The 17311-nt window shown below is 44.1% G+C and overlaps 1 protein-coding gene across 2 annotated transcripts in view; it reads left to right on the top strand.

Moving 5' to 3' along the window:
* Window positions 1-6380: 6380 nt before the first annotated feature.
* Window positions 6381-17311, top strand: part of NETO2 (neuropilin and tolloid like 2) — a 29194-nt gene continuing 18263 nt past the window's right edge. Inside the window, exon 1 of one of the 2 annotated variants that reach the window (XM_071567687.1) lies at window positions 6381-6767. In XM_071567687.1, coding sequence (XP_071423788.1) covers window positions 6734-6767 — 34 coding nt within the window. In that variant the 5' untranslated portion in view covers window positions 6381-6733. The remainder of the gene's footprint in view (window positions 6768-17311) is intronic. The other variant, XM_071567686.1, reaches the window with a different exon arrangement.

Below are 17311 nucleotides of genomic sequence, written 5' to 3'. Positions count from 1 at the left end.
TTATTCTGTATTTTTCTTTGTTTAAATCTATATGTGCAATAGTTAAGGACCTTAGGAATTAAGAACCAAAAGCAACCTGCAGTGTAATGCCAGTTCAGTCATCATGGGATAGATGCAGTATTTATGTGTGCTACTTCTAGAGAGAAGGCAACACATTAAAAAATTAAGATCATAAAAATGTATCAGGCTTACATAAACTGCTTTTATAATTAAACTATAACCATATTTTAGAAAGGTCTAAAGTCATTATGAAAGTAACTTTTTATATATATACATATAAAAGGTATGGGATTTTTCTGTTTGGTTTTGTTTTTCAAGAAGTTAAACATTTTTGAGTGAAAAGAGAATGGGGATTGACACCCTAAAAGTTATTGCTAAGGGAAGAGATATCAAAGGTAAAATTAAGACTGGAATAGACACTCAGAATAAGCAATGCAGATTCTCCATATCCACTACCATGCCCAAATTTCATAATAATTACACAAGAGGAGTAGCTCAACTTTAAATACTTGAAATGGTGATGAAGTTCCAGTTGCTCCATGTACTTGGGATCTTGGAAGAGTCTCTAAGAATAATCATGCTTCTATTTTCCATGAGCTTACAGGCTCCTAAGCTCCCAAGTCTTACCAGATGTTTCCACCGTGCACAGGAGACTTCCATATCACACTGCAGTTATTACTCAGGACAGCAGATTGACTTAATGCACACCTTTAATATTTCTCAAAATGGCACAAAAAGGGAAGATTTTTTAGATAAATACTTAATGTTATTGGACTGTTTAAACCACATTCATAGAATTTGCTCCCACCAGCAGAAGAGCGAACAGATTTCATGATTAAGAGGACACACAATTCAATATATTTGCCAGGTTTTTTCAGACAGTTGCAGAATAATGCTGACTGCACAGTGCCACTGTGGCAGCAGAGTTGTCTGTAACCCTCTATCACAATGTAATACACATATATTAGATTCCTTATGGTTTTTGCAAAAGCAATTAGGAATAAAATAACCTCATGCTGACATTTAAGCTGTTGTCAAGTTTACAAAGCAATGAATTCAGTATCTTTTGCTCTGAGGTATTTTGCATGCTCAGTAGGGCACCATTGCATCACTGTATCCAATACATTATTGGTGCTGGAGTAGCTCTCTGCTAATAAAGTTTTCCACAGGTTCCAACCACCCCCAGCTTGGCTCACACAGGATACACACATGGCATTGAATTAAGGCATTAAATATTGTTAAACCTCCTGTCAAAGGTTTCCTGTCGTACTTTGGTTTTCTATTCTATAAACATTAAAAATAGGTTTGGGTAAGGTTGTTTCCCTTCTTCTAGTAAGTTTAAGAAAGCACCATCAGTTAGAAAGTTACAGTAACTGAGAACTGAGAAGTAGTTCTAACTACATCCATTTCCAACATGCAGCCACTGTAGCACAGCCCTGGTGAGAAATGCTACTGGAAGGCTTCCTCAGTGTGAAATTTCACCTATATAAAAACACTGTTGACAGGCCAACTGACAGATGGCTGTTGAAAAACCATCTTTCTTTGTTCTCATTTTCCATGAGAAGCTTTAAGACTGAATCTTCCTACCAGATTTATCATTAATACACTATAATCCCCCAACAAAGAACCAACTTTTCTGCTGTAGATTAATAGGCATATTCTATAGTCTGTTATGCCTCCTATGCTGAGGCCATCTTGCTAACAGGGAGCTGTATTAGGAACATTTGCTACAGTTAATTAAACAGTAATCACTATAAACACACCATGTCATTTCAGGACTCACAGAATCACAAGAATGGGTTGGGTTGGAAGGGACCTTAAAGATCATCCAGTTCCAACCCCCTGCCATGTGCAGGGACACCTTCCACTATCCCAGGCTGCTCAGAACTCCATCCAGCCTGTTCTTGGACACTTCCAGGGATGGGGCAGCCACAGCTTCTCTGGGCAACCTGTGCCAGGCCCTGCCCACCCTCACAGGAAAGAATTTCTTCGTAATATCCAATCTAAACCTCCTCTCTGTCAGTTTGAACCTGTTCCCCCTTGTCCTGTCACTCCATGACCTCATAAAACACCCTTTCTTGGTTCCTTCAGGCACTGCAAGGCCACAATTCTGTCACCCCAAAGCCTTCTCCAGGCTGAACAATCCCAGCTCTCCCATCCTTTCCTCCCAGCAGAGCTGCTCCATCCTCTGACCATCCTGGTGCCTCCTCTGGACTGGCTCCAGCAGCTCCATGTCCCTGCTGTGCTGCTGCCCACGCTGTGGAACCAGCCCAGGGCAGGGAGAGGGTTCTGGGCAGGGGCATGTCCAGCCTCCCACCCACCAACACCCCAAGTCCTTCTCCCCAGGGCTGCTCTCGGCCTGTTCATCCCCAGCCTGGATCAGTACCAACACCTGATATTGATACTGTATAGATACCAATGTATTGCAACTGATATTTACAACGTCTTTTAAATAAATGACACCTAAACAGAAAAGGAGGACTCAATCCATATGTTCCTACTATATTATAATCAATAGTGTAAAAGCATTAGTTGTGTCAGTTTATAAGGTATGAATAACCAAAACAGTTCTTTTTAAAAATTCAGAAAACAAAATTATGCTTAAAATAGCCTCATACTTTGTAAATAAATAGTACTAATTCTAAAGGGATGGGCAAATATTTTTATCAAATAATTATGTTAAGAAATCAAGAGCAGTACAGATGATAAATCTGATATATTGCTGTGCTGCTTTAGTAACCCCCTGTTACCCATTCTGGGTTGTTTTTTTCAATTTTGGTGGCAGGATCTATTTGTTGAGGCACTGGTAATATCAGACTCACCATCACTTTGAAAATAATCAGTCACGCAGCATTATTTTTATAATTAATTCCTGGCCTCAGTGAAAAATGTGATCCCATCTACGATACAATGCATAACAATTATAACCTTATTTTGGAGTTAATGAATTTTCCAACTCAAGCCAGCCAAGCCTGTAGGTATATTCCAACAGTCAGATCTAATCTCTTGCCTAGCAGAGGAGTGCACAGAGCCTTCCCAGGACTATCAGGATTTGTCATGACTATTCCAAAGTTTGCAATGTTTGTAACTCGGTAGTAAATAACAGCCAACTGTTTATATTTATGTATCATTACATTTTATGTTACCACACAAAGAGCCTTCTATCATTTTCTAAGTAGAAGTTGTATACCATTAAGATTTAACAAATGCATCTGAATCCTACTGACAGAACCAAGTACCAGAACAGTTAAAATGTAACTCCTGACTTCCTTTCATAAATATTCACTGTTGACATCTACATTTTTGCTACTTCTTTTAAAAACAATAGCTGTTGGCCTAATTGTGATGTACAATCTGCTAGTCAAGAATAAAAAACATCTTTGGTAATATTAGAATTAAAACTTCTCACAGAACAGCATGCCAAAGGAAGTTTTAAGGAAGAACTGCTGGGAGGAGCAAACCCAGTTTTGTTAATAGAAATATAAGCCTTTAATTGCAGCAGAGCACCTGTTGTACCTGGTTTGTTAACTACCCTGCATGGAGGTGAGCAGTGCCATGGCCTTCCCCAACCACTCCCATTCACAGATAATCATGATGCTGATAGAGCATCAGAACAATACACAGCTGGTTGTACAAAACCTGTCTTCAACCTTTCCTGACTTCCAAACTCCAGTTTAATTAACTCAAGCTTACTGCCAGCGTGACCCCATGGCACAGTATTTTCCTCCCTGGAAGCTTCCACTCTGCAGGCTCAGAAATTAGGAACTGAAAGCTTCTTCAGACCTGTCACTAGTTTATTGTAAAGTATTTTAAAGCACCACCTATAGCAAGAACTCCAGCAAGACATGCTGGAGCTGTCCCCGGGAGAAATGTCCTGAAAGCAGCAGTAAATGATGGCAGAATATGCCCCAAATCTATGACTTGATGCTACTACCTGCATCTCCCACAGTGACAGCTTGACACAGCCCTGGGAAGAGAACTGGATGGAAAAGCTGCTGGCTTCCCCAGGTGTGTAATAGCTCTGTTGAACCTTCTAATGGACAAACTAGAAGTTCAGCTCTTCAGTTAAATCGACTGTAGCAGATTGGGGCTTTGCAATTACTGCCAAAACTTGGCCTGAGCACAAGGTATTGTGAGGGTTTTCTCCTGGTTCTGTGGTGAGAGACAACTGGCCACAAATAGTCTTCTTGAATGCAAATTCAACCTGAAACCTGAGAATGGGGCCAGTTCTCTCATTTCTTATATCATCACAAGTAATAAAAATATCTGAGTCAAATTTTGCCATCAGCTACACTGTGCATTCCAAAAAATAAAAAAAGCAAGCAACCCCCTGTTTCCTAACAATCTGCACAACAGCAGTCAGATTTTAATTATGTATTTGCAGAGACAATAAAAACTTGTGTGGATGACGCACAGATACAGTAGCCTGGTATTTTCTTGAGTTACTACAGTAAAGATTTTTGTTAGTAAAGAAAATAATGCAGTAGATACACCTAATGAGGACTTCTCTTTGTCTATAGGAGTTTTCACTATAGAATTTTAACATTTCATCACACCACTATAAATGCATGGTTAAGAGGTGAACCCAGAGAAATCGCTTTATCCCCTGCTGGAATGCAGCAGCTATTTAACAAATCAGGGGAAAACTACAGTTTGAGGAGGACTGTACCATCTCTATCTGAAACTGAAAGGACAATTCAAGTAAGTAGAATAATATCATTATGTAACTTGCGGTTTTGCCAGACCATCAAGCTTCATGAAGCTTCTCAGAACACTGGAATGGATCCTTAACACCCAGAGGGGCTCAGGACCCCCCTCACTGCACGGGGTCCGGAGCGGTGCTGGGCGGGGGCGCTCGCAGGGAGCTGTTCCTCCCGCGCCGGGTTCCTCCAGCTGCTCTGCGCTCCGCGCTCGCTTAACTCGTCCTAACTGACAATCACACCGGCTTGAAGAGCCTGAAATATTTAACACGTAATCTGGAGCGAGAGAATGACCTTTTCTAACAGGATATGCTGACCTTTGAGCACTGTAGAAAGAATTTAACATTAAAACGCAGAGCACCAAACCACACGGAAACCTGAGCTTCACCTCGCACAATCGTGTTCGACACTGTAGTGAGCAGCCCTCCTCCTCAAGCAGACAGGATCGCTAGTTGCAATTATGCACATAATTTACAGTTTGCAAAGTCTGTTTGGTCTATTGAGTGCTTTCCAAATTGCTTCCACACAGTGCCTGCGAGTGCGGGGCACCTGGAGGTTCCGATTTGCATCGCTGGGCAGGACCGCGATGGGGAGACGGGGAAACCTGACTCTAGTGAAGAACAAGAACCCCTTTTCTGTGTGCTGGGAGCGGGGTCGGAACAGCTCTCGGGCCCGGGACACCCGCACGGGTCCTGCCCCTGCGCAAAGCTCCGCGCACACCCTCTCCTTTCAATACTTCTGGGGCGTGAGAGCGCCCAGCTTCGCCTAATCGGCGGTTCCAGGGAGGAGACATCCTATGGAAATACCCAGCGATACTTCAGCCCGTGTTACCAATGGGGGATTGGAAAACACCTCTAAGGCACTAACGCGTGGCGCTATAATTTTACACGTAGCCTATGGGCACTACAGCCTTTCTGGGCCGAGCTCCCGGCTCTCCATCGCCAGCTCGGCTCGCCCGGGGAACCCCCGCGGCGGGATCTGCCGGCCGGGGCTTCTCCCTGCCCGCCCTGCGCCCGGGGGTTCCAGTCATGCGTCGCCACCTGCCTCCACCCTGCGCCCTGTTCCTGAGGAACAGCCCTCGCGAGCTAACCCGATGTGATGGATAACCAGAGGGGACGGGAGCCAGGGCAGGCAGCAGGCTAAGTGCGCCTTTTTATTAACTTCTTGTAAAGTAATAGCTCCATTTTAGCTGTCAGTTCTGCCAAACAACAGCCGCACAACAGCGTGCGATGGGCTGTTCGCAGAGCCCGAGCCGCAGGCAGCTCACTGCGGGCAGCGGGCACGCCGCACTGCCGGAGCCGCTCTGCGGGCTCCCTGCCACGGGCGAGGGAGGGACAGAGGACCAGGGCAAGAACCGGGTCCCTTTTAGTCCACCGGGACCCCACTGAGATCCCAAACAAAGGCCGGGAGCCGGGATCCAGGCTCGCCCGAGCCCCCGTGCCCGGAGAGGGGGCGCACGGCTCGGCCTCTCCGCCCTGCCCGCGGCCAGCACCGCAACACCGGGAAAATCCCGGCGGATGGTGGCGGAGGCGGCCTGGGGCGGAGGGCACGGCGGGCACCGGGGCGGGGGCACCAAGGCGGGGCCAGCAGCGGCTGCCCGTGGGGACGGGGCGAGCCGGGCTCCTGCCCCGGCGCTCCGTGCGCTGCCGCCCCCGCCGCTGTGCCCGGCCGTGCGGGAGGAGCGGTGCGGCCCCGCCGGCTGCGGCTGCTTGCGGGGCTCCGCGGGGGGCGGGCACATGCGTACAAGCGGCTCATCCCTGCAAACACCCCTCACATCTTAAATGAGCTTCATTTACCAGCAGCCGCTCCAGTCGGGCTGGGAGCTGCCGGGCTGCGCTCGCAGCGCCTGGCGGGGCGCGCCCCGCGGCAGGCCCGCCCCGACGGAGCGCGGCGGAGCTCCATGGCACTGAGCGCGGGGGGCATGGCCGCGGGGGCGCGGGGACCGAGCCGGAGCCGCGGGCACAGCGCCCTCGCGGGGGGCCCCGCCGCGGCCATGGAGCGCCGCTGAGCGCCCGGATCGCCGCCCGGAGACAATGGCCCTGCACAAACTCTGCTCCGTGCTCGAAGGTAGGAGCCGCGGGGGCTCGGCGCGCCCTCCGCGGGAGCGGCAGCCGCGCTGCCCCCGGGGCCGCCCCCGCCGCGCTCTGAGCGCCCGCGGAAACTTTCGAGCGAGGGGCGCGGGGGCTGCTCCTCCCGGGCGGGCGCCCGCACCGCCCCCCGCACCGCGTCCCTGCGGGGCGGCCGCGGGTCCCGGCCCCGCTCTGACCCCCGCTGCGGCTCGGGGCTGGGGGCCCGGGGCTGGGGACTCAGGGGTCGGGGCTGGGGGCCCTGGGCTCGGGGCGGGCGCTGCCGGCAGCCCATCGCGGGGCTGGGCCGGGCCGGGCCGGGGGGTACCGCGGCTGCCATCCCCGCTCCCATCCCGGGCTTGTTCCGGCCCCGCTGGGGACATCTCGGTGCCTCGGGGTGGGGGGGCCCATCCTGCAGAAACGTGGGTCAGAAGGGCAACGACCCTGCCCCAGTGCCCCGTACATTATTCCCAAGACGCACCAGGAGCATCCTGCGTTTCAGTCTGTTCACTGTAAAAATACTCTTTCTGCTTTCGGAACTCTCCTAACGAGCTGCCCAAGAGGGATCAGTTAATCACACTTGTTATCGGGAGCAAGATCTGTTTCCAGCAAGGTTTTCACAAAATCGGTCACCACCTGAGTCACAAGCTGCTGCCTGACTGGTATTTACCTGTGCTTTTCTTCTTGAGGCTTTTAAATCTTGTTTCTAACTTCTTTCGGTTCAGAGGTAAACAACTGAGGAAGGCTCCTCATCCGAGCATTTCTTTGTCTGTGCTGTTATTTATACAGCTCGACAATGGGCGAGGGTTTTCTGTTAGAAAATAAAGCTGGATGTGGCAGTTAACCTTATGCCTCCAGGGATTATTTCTAGCATTCGGTATCTTCTTGAACAATAGCAGACTTGATGGTGATTCAAGTCTATTTTTTAGTGTGATGATTATTATTAAATTATTCTGTTAGCCATGTTTGGCACAACCATGTGCATTATTGAAGCCAACAAGGCATTACTGCAGGGTGGAGGACTGTTTTCATTATGCATTGATGTCTTCCCTCGGTATGAAAGTTGTAAAGAAGTCTGGTTTAAATCCAGAATGTTTTCATGGCCCATAAAATCCCATGTTCCTGAACTGAAGGATGTATGTCCTTACACTTAAATAAATATTTTTCATTTATTAGCATAACAAGTGAGAGACACAAGTTACTTGCTCTCAGTGAATGTCTGGCTGTCTGTGTAGGTTTTAACCATTCTCTGAGTTTAGACAACACAGGCACATGAGGCTTCCATGGGCAAGACAAGGCATTTAGATGTTTTTTCTACTGCCTCTTTTAAGTAACATACTTAAATACTATAAACTACTATATAACATATCTACTACTTAAATACTTTCTAGATATGCAGGTTCAATTATTTTGGAAATGTGTGATTGCTGCAAATTTGACTGTACAGCTTTTCTCCTGAAGAGACCTATATGTTTTTTTATAATCACACTTGTGTCCAGGTAAAAAGTCCCTCTACAGGAAGTTTTTTGTGTTATTCATAATCTATAAATTGCAGCAAGCCATTAGTCAATAAGCTGTTAGTATTCTAAATGCATCCCTTGCCATGACTACAGAAACAACCTATCATTACTTAGCATCATACCCTGCCTTTTATCTCTGCTTCACTAGACGTCGTCACATAGTCTGATTATTACATCTTGTCACAAACAAAAAATATGTATTGCTGTAGACAGACATACAGATTGAATGCCAAAAGGAAACTGTTGGGAATAAGAATTGAAGTAGCCCTCCTTATTTTACAAGTTGTATGTTAAATTCTTCATGGAAACTCTACCTACAGTGGCAGTAATTTTTTTCTCCATACAAATGGCTTTGTGTGCAGAACTGGGAGAGTTCTGTACCATGAGCTCAATACATCATGAAAAGTCATGTTTCAATAATACTTAGAAACAGTTTAGTCATCTGTTCTTAACACGGACTGAATATCTACATTTGTGTCATCCACAGAGGTTATATTTGGGACTGTATTACCTCAGGGCAGAAAAGAGACCATCATACTCACTTTGTGGCAATTCAAATTTCTTGCATTAAGCTTGTTCAGAACTACTCTGTGTTCTTCCTCAGCTATCAATAATAAGGACTGATTTAAGTAAACAGCTTTACGTAATTCTTACTGCCTCTGTCCACAGCATTCAGCAAAACTTTTAAGTCTTATCCTGAATGTCACGCTCCTCTTCCCTGCATGGTTTCCTCTCATCCAGACCCCCCAGTCAGCAGTGCTGGGTGGCAGCTCTGAGGCTGCAGGAGCTGCAGGTTTGGCTGAGGTGGAGCCCACCCAATGCCCACCTGATCTCTCAGTGGTGTCTAGAACTTCTTGGAGGCCAAGGAGCTTTGCTGCATTTGGGCTGTTGAAAGACAAAGCCTTTTCCTCCTGTCTTCAGTTCTCAATACGATTTGAAATGCACTAGAATTGTTTCCTGAGCCCTGGAAAATGCATCTGCTCTACAACAGTAAAGCACTAAAACCCTCTGCTTCATAAGAGAGAAAAGCAGCTGCTTTCTTAATAAAGCCATGTTCCTGTTATACTTTTGAGGTAAATACACTCATCTTGGATTTCCTCAAGTCTGGTACTCCCCCAAAATGGGTTTGCTAAGAACTTGTTCCCATTCTTCAAATATGCTCCCTTTTTCATTTCCCTATGCTATTATTTGGTTTAAAAACCCCTAAGAACTGTAAGTTAAATTCTTACTGTACATTAGTTTTGGACTATCTCAGTTAATACACTGGAGTAATTAAAACCAAAAAGGGAATTCTGTAGTTTCTGACACAATGATACAACAAGCAGCCAGGGCTAGAACAAATTCCTGCTGCTTATGGAAAGTCAACATTCCCAGCCTTCCCAAGGGCTACAGAATTATTTCCAACTCTTGCAGGTTGCAAAAATGTGGACTACTATGATTAACTTCCTGCCATTCTGCTCAGCCTCCTCATTTGCATTTTGGCATGGTTTTAACAGCTAATTTCTCACAAACAAGCAGTGTTAGGAAGTAATGCTTCCTTCCACACAACAGCTAGAAATTATGGCCTCCTATTTCCAAAATCAAAAGGTGTAATAATGGCCCAAAAAGCTAAAAACAAGCAGAGAACCACCCCCTAATTTAAATATCTGTTAATGTCACGATTTGTTCATTGAAACCAAAAGCAGAGTACTGACTGAAGAGGCTGCAGTGACCCTACTGAAGGCAGTATCAAGTGCAAGTCAGAATTTCATTTTTTACTTAATAAACAGTATCTACTTGCAACCTTTCCTGCTGCACTGAAAAGTGAAGCACCAAACTGCTGGCTCTGCTGAGCAGCTGAGCAGAAGTAACTGAATTAACTCTAGAATAGGATTCAAAAAGCTGCTGTGTAACCAACAGGGATAGTATTTGGTGGTGTGTTTTATGCCTCGCTCCCAGTACACACACAAACTTACTATCCAAAATGCTCCCCTCAGCAGCATAACCTCAGAACATTAACTCCCTGGTTTTCCTAAGACATAGTTGACCATGACTGCTAAAATTTGTCCAGAACAAGTTCATTATAATTACATTGATATTAATAGAAAGTTTCAGTGCATAAATCAGGTCTGGGCTGTAGCCGGAGTACAGAATAACACGGGACTGAAGCTCAAGGAGCTACTGAATTATGTATCCCCAGCTAATGAAAAAGTTAAGATTTTTAGTGTCTTCCCTAAGGTTTAATTCATAGGGAGAGATTAGACAGAAAAATTACCCCTGAAGTGAAACTTTATAAGCTATTCATCATTTATGAATGTGTCAGAAAGTCACAGAGTAATTCACTGCAGGAATGAAGAGAGCTGGTAATTGCACGAACTCTTGTACACAGAGTTTACATACCAAACAAATCCATCACTTGATGTATAACCGATCTGGACTGAAGCAAAATTTTAATTATTGTGTCCTGGATTCCGGTTGGGGTTCTAGCACTGCAAACAAGCTTGCTGCTTTTCTGCCTTGTATACTCCAATCTGTTATTTTAATTAATGAAGCACTTAGTCTGGGACAACTTAAACAGCTTCCTACCTTTAAGTAGCTTTGCTGCCTCTCAATATATGACTGGCAACTGTCACCTCAAATACTGCAAGGAGGGGGCTGGGGGAGTGTTAATTTTTCAACAAAAAATCAGCAGGTAACTTTTAAATCCACATTTCTTTAAGCTTATCTTTGTACTTCACTCCATTTTCTGTTATTACAAAGCTGACCCCACTATGCAGCAGAAAAGAACAGCCAATATGTTATCAAATTATTTCACAAACCTCCTTCTTTAGCATACAATAAACTTGATCAACACAGAGAAGCTTCTTGTTAAGGGACTGAGTGAGGAGGTAGAAAAAAATTAATTATACTGTGTACATAAATTGTTGCCAGACATGACAGCAGACAGCAGAACTTTTGATATTAACTTCATAATAGACATTCCTCAAAAGATTTCCACTGAAAATACACTATATTGATAATAAAGAAAGAGAGAGAAGAAGTCTGGTACAATCTGATGAATTTTTAAGCCCAAAGTATCACTATCCAAATACTCCAGGAATGAGTTATTTCTGGGAAGGATATATTCAGAACAGTCTTGTAGAGCAGGATCAGTTCTGTCAGCTACAGGGAAATCATCTGAACTTGAAGTTTGTGTATATATTTTAATAACATTTTTAAACCCCTCATCAACATGGTTTGCACATGCAGCCTTCTCATCAGTCTCCTACTGCACATATCTTGGAGATAAAAAAAAGAATCTTACATATAGAAAGGAAAGCTTCTATTTTAGAAATGAAAGCTATCATTCTGGCAGAAGTTTTGCTGGCAGACAGACCCAGGGATGGATTATAAGTAAGGGGATATGGAACAACTGGTAAAATGAAGCAGCCACAGCTGCTTATACATTTCTAATGGAGGACAGGACCAGAGATGTTAAATGTTCTGAGCAAACCTAGAGGGGACTCTGTCACAGATCCATCCAAGCATGAATTGTTCTGGAGATGATTTTTGTCAAAGGGATGGGGGAGAACTGCAGTTACTTCCTGAATCAGTTAACCTGGTTTCTCTGCAGAGATACAGAGTCCCAATTTGTTTCTCTGGCAATCTTAAAGAGAGGAATCCCTACTGGAAACAGCTGGAGTGCGATGAAACTGTTATAACTGAGAATAGACCTGAGTGCATTCAGATACCCTGCTGGCAGCTAATGGCTAACAAGATTTGGATCTCAGAAGGAGCTGGAGTCACTGTTAATGGCTGGTGAAGCCCCACTCCTGCTATCGAGCTTTGTGAGGAGGATTAGAGATGGGTTGGCAGCTCTGCTGCATGCCCTGGGTGAGACTTAAACCAGCTAAAATCTGTCTTGCCCGATGCACACCTTCATCTCTGTTACTTTATTGTGTGGCAATCCTGCAGTATATTCCAATATGAGGAAATCAGTGGAGCTGTTAATAGGATAAGTTGTAGGCATCCACCTTAACTGCTCTTTGGTACTTATTTTACCAATCTGCAAGTGTCCTGTTGAGACCACAATAGATTAGTGAATATCTACAGACTATGAACTACTGTAAAACGTGTGGGCCTCAAGAACTGCTGGGTTCTCTTCCTCAGCAATAGAATTGTTTGCATAAAAAGAAGGCAGCAAATAGATACAATCTAGTATTCCTTTTGTTGATTAACAATCATCAACAAATGCTGGGAAGAGAGAGACAATCTTGTTCCTTGGAATTCACAGTTTGTGTTTCTGGGCTAAAAATGGCTTGAATCTGAAATGCAGTTAATAAGCTTTTTAAAAGAAAAGGAGGTGACCGTGCACATAGGATTACATAATACCCAAAGTGTCTGGACACTTTCCTGTCTGCCTGAATCACCCAAGTTCTTTACAAGACCACCCGCCAGTCAATCACTTTGAATTTCTGCAGCAGCTAATCATTGATCAGTCCTTAAAAGCAACCAAAATGTGAGTAATTGATGTTGTACATATAATCTTGGCCAGAGAATAAGATAGGATATGATACCACAAATGTCCCCAGCACATTAATAGCTAACTTTAAATGTTTAGACACAGGAAGAAAAAAATGGGTATAAAAACTGGAGTACTGTGATGAGCAGTTACTGGAAGTAGCACTAATTTTAGCACATGGGGCAAATTAGGAGCTCAGACTGAGAACAGTACACAGAACAGGATTCATTCCCATAAGGCAAAACAGTATATAATTAAGATCAAGCATTTGTTACTCTGGGCTGTAAGTGCCAGGAAGAAGCAGCAATCCCGGTGGGATTCTCCAACAGGCATGGCCTGTGTGTTGCCAGTTCCTGTCTGTCTGGACTTAGGTACACAAGGTGCTGCCTGATCCTGGGAGTACCACCCAGAGGTGCAGGGAATCCTGCTTAAAGCAAAGGCTGTCAGCTTTATCCCTGGATTCTGACTAACTACCACTGCACTAAGAACGTGTAATGCTCTCAACGATTAAGTCTTTGTTTAAAAAGTAGGTGGAATTTTTCCCTCTGTTTCCCAGCTGTGCCTGGCTGCTCCCAGTCTGAGGTTCAGCTTGCCCTGCATGCAGAGGTCCCCATTGCCATCACTGGAGACAGACACTGCTCTCAGAGCCACACAGCAAATGTGGTCTGTTTTCTGTGTGTGTGAAGATCCCTAGAGCATGCAGAAGGAGAGAGGAGAGACATATCACAGGGAGCTCAGAACTGTATCCCATGAAATCTGAGGAATGCATCTTGCCAGAAAGTACAAGCATATGTCAGATTTGCAACCTAAAGCACTTTTTTTTCAGCAGCACACTGATTTCTCAATATTGGGTTGAGCACCCATTTACTATATTATTCCCATTTTTAAAGAGAAATAGAAGCCACACATAAGTGAACCTCTCTGTATATACTTCAATACACAAACTGACTTTTTTTTTTTTAGCTTAGATTTATTTTAGAAAATTTTAAGAAATGCCAACAAAATCTTGGCTCCTGCAAACAATGTGTACTGTATTACATCAGTTCAGGAGCTCCTTTTATATTATTCTCTAAGCCTACTTCAACAACAGAATAGTAAGAACTTGCAATGTATGGTTAGTGTCTTCACTCTTCAAAATTTATAGAGCTGTCTGCAGGCTATGTGATCTAAAATATTTCATGCAAATAAGCGAAGAAAAGGAAAAATCCATTCCTTTAAAAAGGAGACAGAGACAGAAGCTTGCTGCTTTTTCTTTATTCCTAGTTCATGTTCCCAGATAGAAACTGTGAGAGCTTTAAATGGTAGTGCAAAAATACGCACCATAATTCATGAAATACAAGCCTGTAGCAAATACCAGATTCATGAATAAGAGAAGCCCCTTTTAGTCTGTCTGTCTCAGTGTCTGCTGTTGTTGGCTTGAAGAAGCAGCTCAGTATAAGGTGCAGAAGCACCAACCTGTATTGTATTTACCAAGTATCTCTAAGTTCATAAGGTCAGTCTCCCATACCTGTGTCCTCTAGTCAATTCTCGCCTACTCTTCCATTAAGAACAACCCAGTCAGACCTCCCCTTCCATCCCTTTGATCATCAGTGCAGCCATTCAGTGCTACATTGTGTGTGCTGTTATTTCCATTAGCAAACCATGTCTGAGTGGCATTTTGCCTCACTGCTTCTGCTCCTGTCCCATAAGAGGCTGTGGAGCCAAGTCTAGACCTGTCTTTCATCCTCACTGAACAATAGTCCTGTCAGTGAGATGTGTAAGAGACTTGAAAAGAGGAAAAAAGAAGCAGAGGAATACTGTGTCCCACTGTAAGTTCAGGTCCATTATAACGGTTTGAATTTCAATTTATCAGAAATTACAAGATCATTCTTCATCCTTCTGGAAGTGCTACAGGACTCTTAGTGAAAGTAGTTTGGTCTCTCCTGCCTGTCCTAACAGCTGTGTCTGTCCCTGTGTGCAGTACCAGGACACTGGTTCAGCACCAGCTCTGCACTCCACCAGCCTGCAGGATTTGCCTCTTCCCTAGACATCTTCCTTCTTACAGACTTGTATTGTCCCAATTAGTCTTTGAGATTCAAAATTATTTTTCCAGGAAGTGGTATAGATGTAGGACACCAAGTGATTGCTTTGTTGTTTTTAAAATGCACACAAAAATGGGTTAATGGAAACAGTCTGAAAGGTCTAAAATTATCCTGACTGATTTTTTTCCCCTTCTGTTTCTTTCATCCTGAATATTGATGGGCCTTGTTTTCAGCTCCCAAACTCTTGTTTGCTATCCCAGGTTATATTGTGTCATGTAAATGCACACAGTTTAAGGCAGTGCTGCCTCAGGCATCCCTGCCCAGTTCTCTCAGGAAGAACAGGCAGGTCCTCTGCACCTCTTTTGGAGCAATGTCACAGAGATAAGGACAGCACACATCCAGACTGTTAGTCAGACACCTCTTGCCTTTGTCATACTGTCACCCGGGATAAAAGTAATGGCAGAGGAAGACCCTGAAAGGTTTCCTACAGTGGCGCTGCTCTGAATACATCTAAAGGGTTTGTTGAGAGCAGGAGAAGGATGGGCACTGCCAGGGAAGGGCAGGAAGGAGGTGGAAGAGATTAAAACTGCAGAGGATGAAAAGGGCAGGAACAAAGAGAAGGTGGCCCATACTTAGTATTTCCGCTCATCCATATAACATGACAAAAGGAAGACATTAAGACAAATATTCAGCCCATTTATCTTCTGCACTTGCCCACATATCCATGCTGTTCTGCAAGGAATATGCACTGTTGTTTGCATTTACACACACAGCTCTGGACTATATATAGAAATGGCACAGGCTTTAGTGAAAACCAACCAGATTCTCTGAAGTCCTCTTAGGGGGCTTTCTGCTTTATCCACACCAGCAAGAGGGGAAACCAATGGTTAGTGTAGCAGAGCATCTGTTCTTATGGTGTTGCTATCAGTACAATCACACAAACATCGATGTTTACTGATTTATTTTTTTAAAGAAGGCATACTGTAACTCTGCTAGCCAAAGCAAAGAGCTGTACTAAATAAATAAAAAAGCCAAACCAGCAAACCTCCAAATCCTTCACTGTTGCCTGAAGGTGACTATCTGCATTCATTTTGTTAGTCACAAAAGTATTTATTTCATTCATAGTTCTGCTTTGGTTGCTCTAAGAAAATAAGTCCAAGCTCATTTTGCATTTTGAGAAGCAGCACAAGTTCTCCAGAGCTTGCTGTGTCCTTGGGAAACAAAGGGTGGGCACACAGCACATCTTCAGTAAAGGAGAGTTCCACTGAACATACTGACACATGAGTTACACAGGACTGTGGAAACTCCAGTTACTGTAAAAGCCAACACTGAAGGGTTGCTCCACAGCCAGTGTAGAAAAACCCAGAGAAAAATAGACTGACAACTTTATAACCACTGTTAAGAGTCTCTTTTAGAGACAAGTGATTTCAGGAGTACAAATGCAGTGTAAGTTCATGCATTGAAACTCAGATCTCCGAGTGCACTGTTCAGACAGAGAAGCTGAAAAAATAAACTGCAAATAATTTTGAAATAGTAGCATCTGTATAAGAAATATTAAAAACTAACAAATAGTTGAAAACTAATATGTCATGTTAATAAAGATGAGATATTTGTTTATTTGCTTTAAAGACTAGTGACCCCTCACAACCTGAAGACCATTAGTGGGGTGCTGGATGGTTTGTGCTGAAGGAGGGTGAGTCAGCCATGGGTAGTGACAGATACTTGGTATTGGGATAATGACAGGAAATACATTTTCCAGTATGTTAATATTGATGAAAATGCAGAATTATTGCAAAGATGGAAATTGAAAAACTACTTAAGTCTTCACCTACTATCTCATAGTGCACCCCTAAAAATCAGATAAGCTTCTAGAAACACAACACTTGTTGCAAGCCCCATGTGGTATTTTAGCAAACACCCCCAGGTATGAACTTGACATACCCAGGAAGAAGCAGTTGTTGGTGAGGAGATTCTCAGTATGCAATACAGCCTGTTTCAACATGGGCAGAGAGAAGCAAGGGCAGCAGACACATACATAATAAAACACCAATACTAGATGGACACCTTCAGGAGCAGACTTGGATTCCTTTTATCTTTTCCCAAGATAATACATCCATGCCAACATTACAGGAGGCTGCAGATGAGTTGGGTCAAGATCACCATAGTTCACAGTCAGTACATGCTCACTCTGGAACTCTCTGAAGGGTTCGAAGTCTTACAGCAACACAGGGAAAATCACAGAGGGAGAAAATGCCTTTTCAACATGAGCCACTAAAATGCCTGAGCAACCAGACAGGAAAACTGAGAAAATAAAATGAGTGTGACAGTAACATTCCTGCCGAAGTCTCTTGGTTTTTTTTCCTGCCGTGGTGAGGCCATGCCTGTCTGACAGCTAGAGTCACAACATGGGAAAGGCCATACCAGGTCAAATCAGAAGTCCATCCAGCCTGGTATCTTCTTTCACAGAGATATAAAAGCAGAAAGAGTATAAAAATAGAGCAAATTATATTTGCCCCAGATACTA

The sequence above is a fragment of the Pithys albifrons genome, chromosome 12 (assembly GCF_047495875.1).
Source record: "Pithys albifrons albifrons isolate INPA30051 chromosome 12, PitAlb_v1, whole genome shotgun sequence".
Lineage (NCBI taxonomy): Eukaryota > Metazoa > Chordata > Aves > Passeriformes > Thamnophilidae > Pithys > Pithys albifrons.
The sequence above is the reverse complement of the archived record's forward strand: the minus strand, read 5'-3'. Positions and strand labels throughout refer to the sequence as shown.